Source organism: Rousettus aegyptiacus, unplaced genomic scaffold, assembly GCF_014176215.1.
Source record: "Rousettus aegyptiacus isolate mRouAeg1 unplaced genomic scaffold, mRouAeg1.p scaffold_m13_p_10, whole genome shotgun sequence".
NCBI classification, from domain to species: domain Eukaryota; kingdom Metazoa; phylum Chordata; class Mammalia; order Chiroptera; family Pteropodidae; genus Rousettus; species Rousettus aegyptiacus.
The window spans coordinates 72,081,282-72,096,941 of record NW_023416285.1 but is presented as its reverse complement, the minus strand read 5'-3'; the positions used below and the strand labels follow the sequence as shown (position 1 = coordinate 72,096,941).

The 15,660-nt window shown below is 38.9% G+C and overlaps 1 protein-coding gene across 19 annotated transcripts in view; it reads left to right on the top strand.

Annotated features, from left to right (window-relative positions):
* LIMCH1 (LIM and calponin homology domains 1) overlaps positions 1–15,660 on the top strand; it is a 332,907-nt gene that overhangs the window by 259,613 nt on the left and 57,634 nt on the right. For 13 of the 19 annotated variants that reach the window (XM_036227975.1, XM_016160709.2, XM_016160715.2 and 10 more), the window contains 2 exons: positions 9,678–9,713; positions 14,513–14,639. In XM_036227975.1, coding sequence (XP_036083868.1) covers positions 9,678–9,713; positions 14,513–14,639 — 163 coding nt within the window. Of the gene's footprint in view, positions 1–2,277; positions 2,521–3,039; positions 3,370–4,669; positions 4,789–4,897; positions 5,010–5,454; positions 5,716–9,677; positions 9,714–14,512; positions 14,640–15,660 lie in introns of all 19 variants that reach the window. The other 6 variants (XM_016160713.2, XM_016160717.2, XM_036227977.1 and 3 more) reach the window with 2 other exon arrangements.

Here is a 15,660-nt window from a genome sequence, read left to right as displayed (position 1 = left end):
TTATTTTGAAGTGGAACTCCAGATGACCAATCTCCTCGAATACTTTGGCAGAGAGTAGAAAGGCCATGTCCAAAATAGGGCTGGATTTCCCAAATAAACTTTGATATGCCATATCTGGGCACGTCACTACAAATGGATGCTGGTATCATAGATTGGCATTATTGGCACAAATATGTGCCATTGCCTATCAGGGAATAGCCACCTCTCAAGGCTACTCCAGTCCGTTCATAAGAAGCAGAAAACATAGATATTCCTTAGCTATGTTTTTCTCTTGCCCACTGCTTGCAGATATTGGAAGAGAATAAAATGAGACTAGCTCTTTCTTCCCCTCACACCATTAAGATCACGTAGGCATTAGATAATGGATATTTTTCATTAAAAAGACTTCTCAAACATATAATACACTTCTATTTGTTCTATCATGGAAATTGTTTCCTTCACCTATCTTTTCTCCCATCCTCTTAATTTGGGAAAGGGAAATTGTAGTAGAATGAGATTTGGCCAGTGACTTTTATCCTGAGAGAGATGTGATTTCATTTAAGATGTCAGCTTGCTAAATTTCATGATGCAAAGTTGATCATTTTTGTATTTTTTCTTATATCAAAATCAGAGTGTGCATCTTCATTATTTAATTGTCATCTTTTTACCTATCACTTAAGAGGTTTGTAACTATTAAACTAAAAATATAAATATCTCAGCTGTGTTTTACACAATGAAAATGGTTCTTTGAGCAGTCATTGAGCTCAGTGGAGTAGTTTGTATTTTTATTGTTTTGTTTTGTTTTATGAATTACCAGGCATAAAACACATGAAATGTTCCTGGATGTAGAACAGGGATTAGAGCACAAGAGTCCTGGCACGAGTGTTTTTGTAGGACACATTATAGCTTTAGGAGGCTCGGTCTTTGTGGTGCTTGTTGGGGTGCCTTGTAACAAACCATTCTAAGAGACCCTTGCGGAAGGGATCATTTGTTGTAAGTGAAACAAAGACTTCTGGATAATTGACCAGCATCAAGGCATATTGATGGAGATCAGCAACTTGAGTTAGGAAAAGGAGTAGCTTTTGTATCTCCCTTTTTCATTTCTCCTGTATGCAATTTTAATTCCTGATATTTCCAGCTTCATTTGTCATTGTCACCTGACTCTGTTTGGAGACACAGTTCTGGGTCCGGGACAGCCCATGTTCTCTCTAGAGAACATCAGAAAACTGATGGGAAAAAAAGAGGGGGCTCCCTAGTGTCCCATTGCTATGCCCTTCCTTGATCCCATTCCCCAAACTAAAAGAAAATTCTGCAGCTTTTTTATTTGCATAGGCTCTGCAAATACACCAAGTCATCTAGGTAACAAAAGAATACCTCTTGGTTTTCTGGTTTGGATGATGTATTTTGGGGGGGGAAAAAAGCCCTATTTATGTATATTTTTGAGACTTTGTATCTCATGGAGAATATTTAATTGGAAATTGACATTTAATGTGATAGAATTTTTATACATATAGATGCCACAGCTTTGGTTTAAATTACAGCATTGTCACCATTAGCTATCTAACATTCACTTCTTATGAGAACAATTGAAAATATCAGTTTTAACATCGATAAAGGTAAATAGTTATTAATACAAGAAACAAATAGGCATTGACTCTGGATCCAGGAAAAGAGGATATACTCTGCTCTTCAAGTTTACACTAGTCAATTCTACCTAATGCTATCAGGAAGTAGAGACTGAATTTGAACATCTAAACTTTCTTTTCAGAATTGACTTAAACGTATGTTCTGGCAGTTGTGGGTTTATGGCTGAGATGTTTTAGTATGTGAACAACATTCCAGCTATCTCCAAACTAATCCTAGAATTTGGATCAGGCAGAGCTTGTTCCTAATGTTTTACTGGTGCAATAAAAGACCTTCCAAGAGGGCTCAGGGATTCAATCAGAAAACTTGAATTCATTATAGTAACTTGAATAGTGTGGGAATTGGGCATCATTACCATCAAACCAAAATCTCATTACCATTCTTAACAGCCTTCAGGGAGCCCTAGCTTCTCTTCCTAAATTAGAGACTGTCATCTATTGGAAAAAACTCCTCATTACAGTGTCGACAGGGTAACATAGACAAAAGTAATCAGGGCTCTAATTGACTGCATATTTTTTAAGAAAGAGAAAGGTGCTTCCATCATTGCATTCTGTCCTCAGCCTCTGAATTACCATGCTTGACATTCTGTTTGTCTGCTCCTCTTCCCCGAACCTGATTTTTCCCATGATGTGGGGGTCTGAATCAAACTGACAGAAACCAGGGCCAAACAGAAGATGTGAAGTCAATGGTGACCTGTATTATGAGGGCTCAGGAGAGTGCACCTGAGGAAGAGGGACTCAGGAAGGTGCCAGATATTTACAAAGATGACCTGGCGCAGCGGAGAATTCAGGGCAGCCTCACCCCTCACCGTGAGGCCCCAAGCTTTGTCACCATCTGCAACATAACAGAAGCTGACTTGGAGACGTGGGAGAGACTGAAGGTATCAGGAAAGACAAGGTGTGTCATGTGTTCCATTGGTTTTTCCCTGGCAGTGGTGTTATGTAACTGAAGGAATCAAAAGCTTATTCTTCTATCATTTTTTATTTTCATGGCCAGAAAAAAAATGCCCCTCAAAACACAGGGTATATTCTTCACAAATGGAAACTTATCAATACTCAAAGTTACAAGCCACGTGGATGGAAAACCTCTTTAATTCAACCAACTTACTGTGAAAGGTTATCTTGATAGGCATGTTTACTGTAAGGAATTTAAACTTGATTTTTAAATAATTTTAATTATTTCATTGTACCTAAGATTTTCATTATTTGTGATGCTGGAAGTCATGTCTAGAAAGCTATGGAAATTTAAAGCACCTAGGCAAGACAGTAATCATTTTCATTTGATTGATTAATGGGAAAGCAGTTCTGCTTTAGCCATAGAAGTATTTTTTATATATCTAGTATTTTTTTTTTACTGCCTCTTATTGATTCGTACTTGCCTTAGAAACCTTTGGAACTTATCTCTGGTTCTGACTAGGGATGGAGATATTGAGCACATCTGTGCCCCTGAGCCTTCACCAGAAATTAAAGCAGAAACTGCCCTCCGTGATGACTTTGCCAGCCACAAAGCAAGGGCCTATAAGAAGGCTTCTGGCCCCAGGCAAAAGTTTGTGCACTTTGGACCGGTGACAGAGATAGATCAGCAGAAATGGAAGCGGCTGAGCATTGGCAAAGCTGGGCCTAGGGAGGATGTAGAAGAAGTCATCAGCTGTAGCAGCAAGATTCCAACGTGTTCTGTGTCCTCAGCCTCAGCAGCCACATCCAGCTTAGAGGAGGCCCGAATACTTAATCCACAAAATGACTGCAGGTATTTTTCACCAAACATGTGCAAGATCTGCATGGGAGTAGCTGCTGCTTTTAAAGAGTTTGCTGAAGCACATTAAAGAAACCTCCAGAGATGACATGGTTTCAACAGGCTCTTTTGCTGGTTAGCAGAAAAGTAATGTTAACCTGCCCCCCTTAGGGGAATCATGCGTATGAAGTTAAGTGGCAAGCATCCATTTTGATTCTGTTGTCACCAGAATTATTACCTGGGAGTGCCAGTAATCTTGGCAAGTGATTCTTTTCCTTCAGCTGCACTATTTTATTAGTTGGAAATACTGAATGAACTAGGTGGAATTTTTTAATGCTATCCCTAGCGTTTCTTCCAAAGATATTTGATAAAAATCAGGTTTACCTATAACTTCTCTTTTTTCTATTCCACAAAGGGAGGAAAAGATGGTTATTAATATTATATAAGTTAAAATTTGGACATCTAAATAGACACACAAAAAGTTACGTTCTCCTCCCTCTTAATCTTGAGTGAAATCTTGAGTGGGAAAAAAAAAAAGACTCCTCTCTTGGGGGTTCCAGTGAGTCAAGAGTTTCCTTGGATGAATCACCATCCAGACTGGTGAGGGACAACCTGGGAAAGGTCCTTGTGGGCCTGTCACAAGTTCTCATCTTCTGGAGGCCTTTTAGCTTTAAATTCTCAAGCTCTCTTTTGGAGATTCAGTTGTGTGGGCCAGTCTCCCATAAAGTAGGTAGAGGACATTGATAAGACTGGATTCTCCTGTGAACCTCTATTCCACCTGCATGGCAGGAGCAAAGTGAAGCTCTCCATGACAAGAGGAAACACTCACGATATTCTCCTTCATACTTTGTCCTTGAAACCCAAATGAAATTATAGATGGTCCATGACATACAGAGGGGTTTTTTTTGGTTCCATACTGTAGGTAACACCACAGAGAAGAGCAGACTATAGGTAGAAATAACCCTAGTATACCAGAAATACACAGTTGGGCTTTCAGAGGCTGATGGGGACCTAGGATGGAAGAGATGGGAGTAAGTAATGAGAAATGCATCCTTGAGTCCTTGACTACTGAGGGTGCCATCACTCAGTCCCATGGTGATGGTCATGCCAGCTTTCTTTGACTTTTCTCAGGCTGTTGCCAGGGTTCATTCACATTTAATTATCTCAATCCGAATATGTCATCCCTACTAACTGGCTTCTGGAATAAGAGCAACTGAACTCTCTTAATCTTTAAGCTTCTACCACTTTAGTTATCTCCTTTCATAACTCTTTTTCCTCTTCTCTCTTGACACCAATGCTACTTGATTATCATCAGAATAGTGAATTCTGGCATAGATGACAATTGCCAAAGTGTCTCGCCACTGACCCCCGTGCTAGAGTCTCAAGAGGAACATGTCTACAGTTCGGGCACATCCTTTAAGAGGACAGAGGAAGGTGAGGAGCAATGTTTCCTCCCTCCCCAAGGGGTGAAGGATGGCAGGTGGGGTAAAGGCCTCTGGTGTGAATTCTTTCCTAATAATAAAGCTGTCCTGTCTGGCTTTAGTCACTTCCAAACAGCTGCCACAGGATGGCAAAGAAGAGAAAGAAGTAGTAACTCAAATTGATTCTGAGAGACCGCCAAAAGCTGAAAGATCCAAGGAGAGTGGCCAGCCACTGTGAGCACCTTGCCTGTGTTCCAGGATGTTCTACCTCTGCTGTGTGTGGCTGTTGTCTTCCCAAAAAGCAGCTTAGAGCCGTAGTATGCACTTTGGTGACTGACGTGGTGTGGAGTTAAGTCACTTAAAGGAATGCACCTATCCCAGTGTTAAAGTTCTGCTTTCATTGTCCCCTCTGGATAGAGCTTTTAGGCTTTGCATGTGGTTGGGTGCTGGCCAAATTTAATTCTCAGAAATCATGAAAACTGGAAAGGGAAATCCCTTCCTATGTGAGTACCAGTTTCATGATGAAGGACCGTGGTATTAATACTCAGTTGCTGTGTGTGCTGCTGCCTCTATGGACATTGGCTCCTTCTGTCTTGAGTTAACGCCAAGTGAGTGGTACTACTGAAAATATCTTTAACAATAAGTGGACTTTGACTGGCTGGACTAAATGTTGCCCTAGTTCATGTCCTCTGGCCTCTAAATGGGAGGCTTTGAGGAAAGAAGAGAGCTTGGAGAAGATGACAGCTGCTGCCTGGAGTAGCAGTGGACTGAAAAGCCAAAGGAAGTTGTATGATTCACAAAAAGATGACATGATGGCCAGGAGAACTGGGATGTCTCTTAGACACATTGGATCCAACCCAAACCAGTTCCTTCCAGTCCCATTTGCAAAGCAACATGATGTGGAGGAAACTTCCAAGGGTTCACCGATGAAAGATAAGAGGTTAGATGATTATCCTATGCCCTTATGACTTTGTTTCTCCAGTCTAAACCCTGACACATGTTTTGAGTATGTTATTAATGCATTATGTATGGTACATCACTGCCACTTACCTACTATTGCTTACAAAAATGGAATGATAAAAATTGGTCCAGTCTGCCAAGAATTTGTTTTCTCTTTTTGCATATAAGCAGGTATGGAAAGAGTAGGTCAGTTGATGAATTTTCCTATTAAACATTCTTTCTGACTCTCATCTTGTGGAAACTCTTTTTTTCTTCTAGCTCACACGGAAGCCTTTGAATAAGAGGGTTGAACTTATTTTTGACCTATTTGACCATACTTTGATTCTAGGAGGGACATCTGTTGTTATTTGATTATGATATATTTTTGTTAAAAATGTGGTCTGCATGATCAGTGTAGGGCAGAAGAGTGTGGAGTGCTTGTGCATAATTGTAAGATCCACTATAAAACAGTAAGTGACGGAGTTCTGCTTCACAAAGGACCTTCATGGTAGTGGACAGAGGGCAGAGTGGGGAGCAAGAAGAACCTTAAGTAATTCTCAGATTTTAAAATTAATATTCTAGCCATCTTTATCATCTGGATTTAATCTGCTTAATGTTCTTCTGAATCATCATCATCATAATAATGATATTATAGTAGAGCCTTTCTATAACCCTGGTTTCAGGGAGTAGGGGTAATATTCATATTGTGCTTTATAGCCAGAGTGCTCTGTACCCCTTTCAAAGTGTGTCTGCTCCCTCCAGCTTGCCTTCTCCTGAGAATTCACAAGTAGTTCGAATTGTTAACTCTTTCACAAGTGGGAAGCCTGGTGCAGAGAAAACTTAAGTAAATGGATGACACCTGGATGGTTAGGATTTGTTAAGGCTGGCTAGTTACAGAAGGAAGGAATGACTGGTCTGGATGGTCTACCAGAATCACTCAGTCCAGATGCCCTGCTGTGGCTTGGCCCTAGATCAGTGGGCTGGGGCTACTGTAAAGCAAGTTAGAATCAAAGGAAAGAAGGAAGTGAGGCCTACAGCTGCCTACTAGATACATTATAGATGCTTTCCCATTTACTCCTTGAGAGTAAAAATTTTCACCTGCATTTTGCAATTAGGAACCTGAGGTCTACATCTGCACAGCTCGTGATTACAGATCCAAGATTCAAATCCAGCTCTGTCTGAATGGAAAGCCACTGTCCCACTCCAACTTGTTGTTTACACAAGTTGCTAAAGGAAACTGCGGAAGTCTGATGAATTCTCTATCACTTCTATCTGCCCCTCTATTTATGATCCAGAAAGAGTCCTCTTAATATTCACGTGAGAGATGAATAGCTAGTTTGAGCATAAGGAGTTACAGTCAGATTCACTGTATGACACCGTTGTGAAATAGAGCAAGCACACACCTTTAGAATTTATTGTCCTTTCAAAAAGTATTCATTGAGTAATTACTATATATAAAATATGTGCTAGGTGTTAGGAAAGAATCTTAAATGAGCAGTAAACCCACTTTTCCCCTCACTTTGAATGAAGTTTATGCTAGTTCACAGTATGGAAATATATAACCAGCTAATTATTGATCCTGAAGTGCTTTATTAGCACTAGGAGTTACATAAATGCACTCAGTAGGTGCAGAGGATATTCCCTTTATCTTTATAAGTACCTCTACCCCCACAATTAAACTTTAATTGCCCTTTATTTATTTTATTTATTTTTAAGTACCTCATAGCCTATTGACTTACCTACTTTGCACTTTTTTTTAAATCACTTTATTAGTTTTAAACTTACATTTACTTTTTGATTTCCCATAGGACAACTGGGAAACCCATTTGAAGCCCAAGCTCTAATTATCTTCTTAACAGCAAAGACAGTTCTGCTTAAATCGATGCGCCCCTAAAGCTAATAAACTAGTCTGCAAGGAAATTTCTTAAATCTTTAAGTGTATTAAAGGGATAAATGAAGTTTACCTTCAGAAACTGTGCTTTTTTTTTTTTTTTCAATTTTCAGACCAATAAATACTTACTGAGGGCCTAGTCTGGTCACTATTCAGTGAACCTCAGAAAAATTCCTGCCCTGATGGATCTTATGTTTTAGTGTAAATCTACATTCATAGGCAGCAATGTCCACAAAATGCTGTATTTTGTGTAGAAGTACTATAAATTTAAATATATCCTACATGCAATAACATAGCTGAACCTCAAAATGTGTTAAAGCAAAACTCAAAAGAGTACTCATTATATGGGTTAGTTTATAGAGTACAAAACACTCAGCACTAATCTATGGATGTGTTTGGTTTGTGAAAATTCGTTGAGGTGTATGTGTATGCTACATATACTTTATGTATGTCACTCTTCAATCAGACATTAACAAAAATATTTAAATAGAGACAAAAACACCAACTATTAATTTGTTATTTCTAGATTAATCATTCATTAGAAATAACTTCTTAGCTCCTCTTCATAGATAATTTAGAAAACAATATATTTGAATAAGTCTACTCCAATAGGCCTATTAATTAACTGGGAAGCATTTATCAAATCTTCATCATGAATGCCGCTTGTGCACTTTCTCCATATACAGGAATTCGCTGGCCATCTGCTTCAATGTAGTGGTGTTTTTGGAAAATTGAGTGTATTAAGTTAAACTTTAGCACCTTCTGAATCCATCTCCTAGAGAAACAAAAAAAGAGTCTTATTGCCAGAAGAGAAACATCCACAAACCCTTTCCTTGTCATTGTTGTTGTTGTTGTTTAGTTAGTTTGTTTTTGCCATTTCAGCAGAGATTTTGGGTTTTGCTCTGGTGTGGTTGCCTTCACTGTGAATAAAAATAATTATTAATGAATGCAAACTTTCAGAATAACAAAAGCATAAGAGAGAAAGGTGTAGGGATGTGTACACTCATGCATTCTGGGGTGTTTTTTCTAAGATTATATAGAAAAACCCTTTAGAAATTACTCTTTTCCCTATCATAAGCTTATGAAACTAAACATGGGATCAGATAATTTCTGCTAAAAACCCCCAAATTTAATTTATTGGAAACTGAAAGCAGAACTGTTTTTTTTCTTTTCAGAGTATAGAAATGAACAGCATTTCAGAACACAGGAAAGAACCTTTTTTTAAAATTCCCCTTTGCTGAGGAGACAGGCATTTGTGGGAGCTGCTTTTTAAAGATGTGTTTAAAATAATGCCCTTATAATATTCTCATTTTTTTTTTCTGACCTGACCTTTTTCTTTGCTTTATCAGACCCATTAAAACTTAAAGTGCCTATATCGTAGAGGGTACAACTCTGTAGATCAAAATAATCAGGAGAATACAAAAGATTGTAAAAAATTTTTTTTCAAGTGATAGACTATCCAAGTCTGTTTTGGATTAAGGCTGCCAGTTTTCTAGGAATTGGTTTTTGTCAAATGATGAGGAAGGCACTGATTGGGGTTCTGGTTGGAGTTCTGGTTTGCTTTCAGAAAGCTGCAGAAATGCTCTTTGATGTCATTGTGCAAATGCAATAACACATCAGGGAAAGGGTCAGTAAGTGCGTGCTTCCATGTTGAGTGTCCATGACAGCCCATTACAGCTGAGTGTAAAGGCCTGGACGGGTTAGCTGTTTGTGAACAACCATAATACAAGTTTGGGTGTTTATAAGCTGCTTTCTCTAAACAATGTGGGTTGCACTAAAGTCTTTTCCTGTTTATGTTGAACAGATTCTTTTTTGGGGGGTAGTGTGGAGATTATTTTCATTTCTCCTCTGCATTTTAATGCAAATTTTGCATTCTTTGAAAGTGTCAAGACTTTTATTTCACTTTGAGTATTTAACAAATATTGCTAATTTATAATGACACTTCTCTTCCAGTATGATCAGCAAAACAGGTTTGGAACACATACATTTCACTGGAAGTTTTTCTTTTCAGCTTGGTTACAGCATTAACCTTCCATCTTGCCAATCCTCTAATTTTGTATTTGGTCTTATAGATACGGTCCGAGAACTCCTGTGTCTGATGACGCAGAGTAAGTTGTCTTGTATTCATAGGAATACATTAATTACTATAGCCTAAACTGCATGCCTTCAGTACTTACCACTAATGGAAATGCAATGGATGTAACAGTGAAATGAATAGCTAACTGACTTGTGCAGCCTCAGAAAAGCACTTGAAGTTGGAATGCAGAACATATGTTCTGTGCAGCAGAGATAAATGAAAAAGCAACTGAAGCATGATTCTAATATGCAGCTGCTGCTTAAAACTTAACATTTGCTTTTCATAGATGGGGCATGTGTAAGTTGTTCTCATTACCATTTGAATGTTGGTACCCCTTCTGAATCACAGAATTATTAAAAGGGTATTCTGCTTTTTACATTTAATTCTTGATATGTTAGGGCTTGGAGTTAACAAAGAAGCAGTCATTCTCATAGTCACATTTTTTAAGCTAAGAAAATAATCCTAAACCACTAATTATAAATTCAGAAGCCCAAGTTCCTCCTAGGTTGGAGCAACATAAACTATGGGATGCTTGAGAACAAAATATTGGGTTTTGGTCAAGTTCTGTGGCATAGCAAGGGGTCAAGATGTAAAACAGGACTTGGGCTTCCCCTTTCTGCTACTTGATTTCTACTCTTCTCAGAGACTCATTCTCCATCCCCCATCTCACCTCCAAATTTGACAAGAATCCACACCCTCCCATTTGTGACCACATTAATAACTCCATTTCAAAAATGAATTTTCCATACACAGCATTCTGAAACAAATATCCAATGCAAAAGTTTTCTTAGCTGAACACTAGCTTCCTCAGACTTGAGTAATTTGAGTTTTAAGAAACATGATTAATATCCAATTCCAATATCAGTTGATTGCTTAGCCTGATGTCTCTTCTCTGTGAGAGGCATTTCGTGGCCTTGTGGGAGTCCGGGCCATCAGAAGAGTGAGCACCAGCATTTTTTCTCCATCTTCCTGTTCTGAGCCATAGTTCCAAGTCATTTAAAGAGGAATGTAGAACACACAAACATTGTCTCCACCAGTGACAATGAGAGCTAGCAAAAGCTTCAGTTTTCAAATTGTGCTTTTTCCATGTCTGTGTTCAAGATGTCAGCTTAGTTGGTCTTAGCTCTAAGCAGTCTGACTCTAGCACCAAGAATATCAGTTTCCAATGCGCAATCTCTGATTGCTTTGTAGCCTGACATACAGAACATTCATTTCTAAAACCCAAACCAACTTGTGTATGAGCTTCACTAACTGCATGGAGTTAAGTAGTCTATAAAATTGAGCCCTGCTTATTATTGCTTTTAAAATCTGTAGTGGCAATATTTAGCATTCATTGAAAAGGGGATTACATAAGATTGATAGGCAAAACATTACTTTTATTTGGTTAGCAAAAATATTTTGATAGAATTGATCTATTTTTCATCAGTGTGAAGCCTCCAGGTAATTTGCCTAAGATGGATCTCTGGGAAACCCTAAGAGTTGAAAGAAAAGAGCTTCATTAAAGAGCTTTCAGACTTTGCCCTTACCTGGATATGAAAACTTACCCACCGGAGAAGTTTATGATTTTTTTTAAGGGGTGGAGGTTGGGGACTCCCGTCTCACCTCTAAATTTACAGAAAGCAGCCTTATGGAATAAGAAGGGTAAAAGGAGCTTCTTTTACAGGCATCTTATTTATGAATATCAAAAGCCCAAATTTCCTTCTTGGAGTAGATACAATTTACAGGAAACCACGGGGTGTGGGGGGGGGGGGGATAAAAAGTTTATATTGGAAGTTTATTTTTTAAATAGAAATTCATAATATATTTAGTTTATTCTCTTACTATGTCCCTTTTTCAAATCTTTAAGGGCAAATATTGGCACAGGCTCTATTTATTTATAATCGACACATTCTTAAAATACAGCCCAATCAAAAAAAGATGTGCCCTTTAAGGAAAATGCAGGTCAGGGGCAGACCTACCACACAGGCAAACAGAAATTTCCGCCTCCTGGCAAGCCAAGAATGTTTCCATAGATTTAGTTTCACCTTTTTGCCCTTTTCTTTATTTCCACACCCTTCTCTCCCAACACTCTCCTCACCAATAGAGCCTGTACACTGTGAGAGCCATAGGCTGTTTTATTCTTAACTCTCTTACCTTAGACTTGGCCCAGAAACGATTTCCAGGTTCCCCTTGAGGTAAATTAATGCTGGCCCTCAAACATGCCAATCCATCACCAAGAGAGACTCCTTGTCTCTGCAGCCAGTGTCCCTTGTCTCAGTAGCCCAAGGGCAGGGCTTATTGTGCTGAAAAACACAGGTTTAGTGCAAGTCAAATTAACATTTTGGAATCTGGGCTTCTTTAGGATCCCCTACCTCGTCCCTAGACACACACTCCATTTTGGAGGTTGAGTCCAACCTCTGAATTAGAGAGAATTTTCTGATTGGCTGACTCAGCCCATTTTCTGTCTAGTATTATCAATTTTCAAGTTGCTTAGTTTCTTTTTTTGAAATGGTGTAAAGGTATTATTTCTCATAATTTCTTTTTTGGTCAATTTTCTTATATTTCTTTTTTAAAAAAATACAACTCTGGAGAAAAAAATAGTACTTCCTGATATGAGAGAGAGCAAATAAGAGTTTCTCTTTTTATTTCACTAACCAGCTTTTGGCTACGTTTGGGCTGAGGTAATTAGAACTTCATGGTGGGAACAGAAATAGGAACCCAGGACAGAAGAAGGCAGCTCTAAAGGCCTTGCTCCTGCCCTCTCCATGCCGGTGGAGTGAGATAACCTATTCCCAATCCTGGAGAAGCCTGCCAATTTCTTCCTGGGGTCCCAGAAGAAGACCTGACTATATGGCCAGCCATGGTAGCTTACACCAATATTCTGCTCTTTAGAAACTGTAGATGGCAAAGTAGAAAGAAGGGGCTTTCTCTCCAACGATTGGCTAACTACTGAGTAATTTGTGAGAGAGTCCCAGCTCGGAGAGGTTTCTGTTTTCTAAGATCTTTACAAAGACTGTGAATTGCCCTAAAAAATGAACTGACTGAATTCAATAAATTTAAAGGTAAGATTTTTTTTTTTTTTTTTTACTCTGAGGACTGGGACGAATTTCATTCTCTTTCTGGAAAGCCTACTTAAGAGAATTTTGATCCATGAAGTTTAAAAAACATGAGTTAGACTTTTCTACCTAACTCTGCGAATTCCTAAATCTTTCCTAAACAACATTTATAAATACTATAAAATAAGTGAAAAATGACAGCCCTTCCTGCCTCTTGAGGACTACAGTTTAGCTTTCAGGAAGACACAACTGCTGCAATTAACATCTACTGAGTATGTGAAGGCAGCTTCACACAGTGGTTTGTTATATCTAAGCTAAGAGGAAAAGCCTCAGATAAAAGTCCTTCTATGCAATCAGATTATCAGTATTCTTGGGGAAGAGATTACAAGTGCAATCTTCAGTTTCAGCTCTCTATGGTCAGACTTAAATTGTCCAACATTTAGAGAGAAGTGAGAGGCCGCTACACACCCTTGCAAATTCATTTGAGTGGTCTGAAATGAAGGTGGGCAGCCTTGGGGGTCATCTTCCTTCCAGAGAGATGCCTGCTAAATAACCCACTAGCATCTAGTGATGCTGTTATTGTTCATTGTCTGGCCATGGCAATAACTATTATGGACATCATCGATGATGTCTGGAGTTAGTTGGTAACTGGAGTTAGTTAATGTGTAAGTGCATGGCTTTTCTTTTTGTGTTAAACTGGCTTCAAAAATGAACTATCACAGTCTTCTTAGAGGTGAACTTTAAAGGGGCCTCCATTTCTTCATTTTTGAACTGTATAACCCACTTCGTCTCAGAGTTCATTGTTTCTTTGAGAGGAAAAGGAGGATTTTGCTTTGGTTTTCATTTCTGCTTTCATCTTGATGATTCAGCTTTTGCTGTAACAAAGATCTAAATAAGCATCATAGAAAAGGCCCTATGGTCTTGCCCACTATTTAATAAGCTTCTATAGAATATATCATTAATGTACACCTCGAGGACTTTTAAAAATTGTTTTACCTATATTTTTTCTTTTAAAAGAATAAATTTAGAGCTAACCTGACAAAAATAAAGTAAAATGATTGTGAGAGTATTAAGATACAAAATATATACCGATTTATATATTCCTTAATCTTACTATAATCTACCTTATTTTCTTAATTCCAAGATACCAGCAACTGCTCTATTGATTTATAGATAGTTTCACAGGAAATAGAAAGAACCACATCAAACATGGGTCACTAATGCAGTTGTTATTTTCTGAATTCCAAAATTCAGAAAATAGTACAATGCGGCTGTAAGGCCACATGATTTTTTTGAAAATGAAGAAATTGCCTCAATGTAGAAAGCATTTAAGCCAGGTCTTTTACACAAAAGAGCATTTACTATAATAGTGTTTCATTTTATGGAACGCCACCCTCCTCCATAAATTCTCCCCATGTTATATCTTTTAGCTCTTGTATTTTCTAATGCATTTCCAAATGATAGGAGCCCAGAACTTCGTATACCTTTTCCTAGATCTTTTTAAAGCATATTTTGTCACCTACATAAAAAATTATATTGACCTGATGCAGCCAACACTGAAGACAAAGATGGTCACATTTTGGCTTTTGCTGTAAAAGAAGAGGTGGGGGTGCTGGCATGCTTGCTACTGGCTGAAGGAACAGACTGCCATCACGCAGCTGTCTTAAATTATTGAGGGAGAAGGGAAGGTTTTCCAAACGCGGTGGCGCCCCGGCGCGGCAGCACCTCCCAGAACGCGCGGATTCGTGACAGGTTCTGATCCCGGTCCATTTTTCTCTGCTCTGTCTGCACTCAGGAGCACGAGTATGTTAGACATGCGGTGTGAGGAGGAGGCCACAGTGCAGCCGCACAGCAGGGCCCGCCAGGAGCAGCTGCAGCTAATAAATAACCAGCTGCGGGAAGAGGACGACAAATGGCAAGACGTGAGTGTCGACCAAGGCCACTGGCAACAACGGGGAGGCTACCTAGCATGAAGGGTTAGAGGCCCTTTGGAGCAGAAAATCAGGTGGAATGGGTGGATTGGACTTGAAAGCCATGCAGGGGAAGGGAGCCCATGGAGGATTTCAGTGCCACAATAAATGTGGGAATTAAAGGCAGGTTAATAGAAACATGGGGAGTGAGGTGTGAGTGACACAGGCAAGTACCCTTGCTAGCAGCCTGGCCACAAAAGAAAGCGGAACTGAAGGGAAGCCACTGCTATGGGAAGTAGAAATGCACTGTGTCTTTTGAGATTATGTATTTGAAATTGATGATGATGATGACAATAATTGCTGGCATTGAAAGCATACCAGGGACAGGAACTGTTCTAAGTGCTTTGCTTGTCATGCTTTAATCCTCTTAGTAACTCAATGAGCTAGCAACTGTTATCATCCTCAATTCCACAGATCAGTCCCAGACCAGCTAAGTAACTTGCCCAAAGTCACACAGTTAGTCAGTGAGAGAACCAGGATTAGAACCAGGGAAGGAAGGCTTCAGGGCCTGATGAGAGCCTTGAGATTTCCTTTGTACAGAGAGCAAAGAGCCAGGTCAACGGAAGAGCTTGGCAGTAGGTAGGAGAGGTGGGAGAGTGAATTATTTCATTTACTCCTCACAGAGCACTCTGAGATGGCTATTGCAAACTTTACCATTAGTCAAGATTGTTAACTTCTGGTGGGGGGAGGGGGAGATAGATGGGGTAAAGGGAGTCAAATATGTGGTGACAGAAAGAAATCTAACTATGGGAGGTGAACTCCATGTAAATATACATATATGCCTTACTGTTAAGGTATATAGCTGAAACTTACTGAATTTTGTTAACCAATGTCACCATTAAAATAATTAATTAATTTTAAAAAATTTGTAAACTATAAAAATTAAATTAAAAATAAATGTTAAAAAAGTTAACTTCACAGTCAACGAAATGTAGTAATATTTATGTCTACAATATATTGAGCACTTACTATG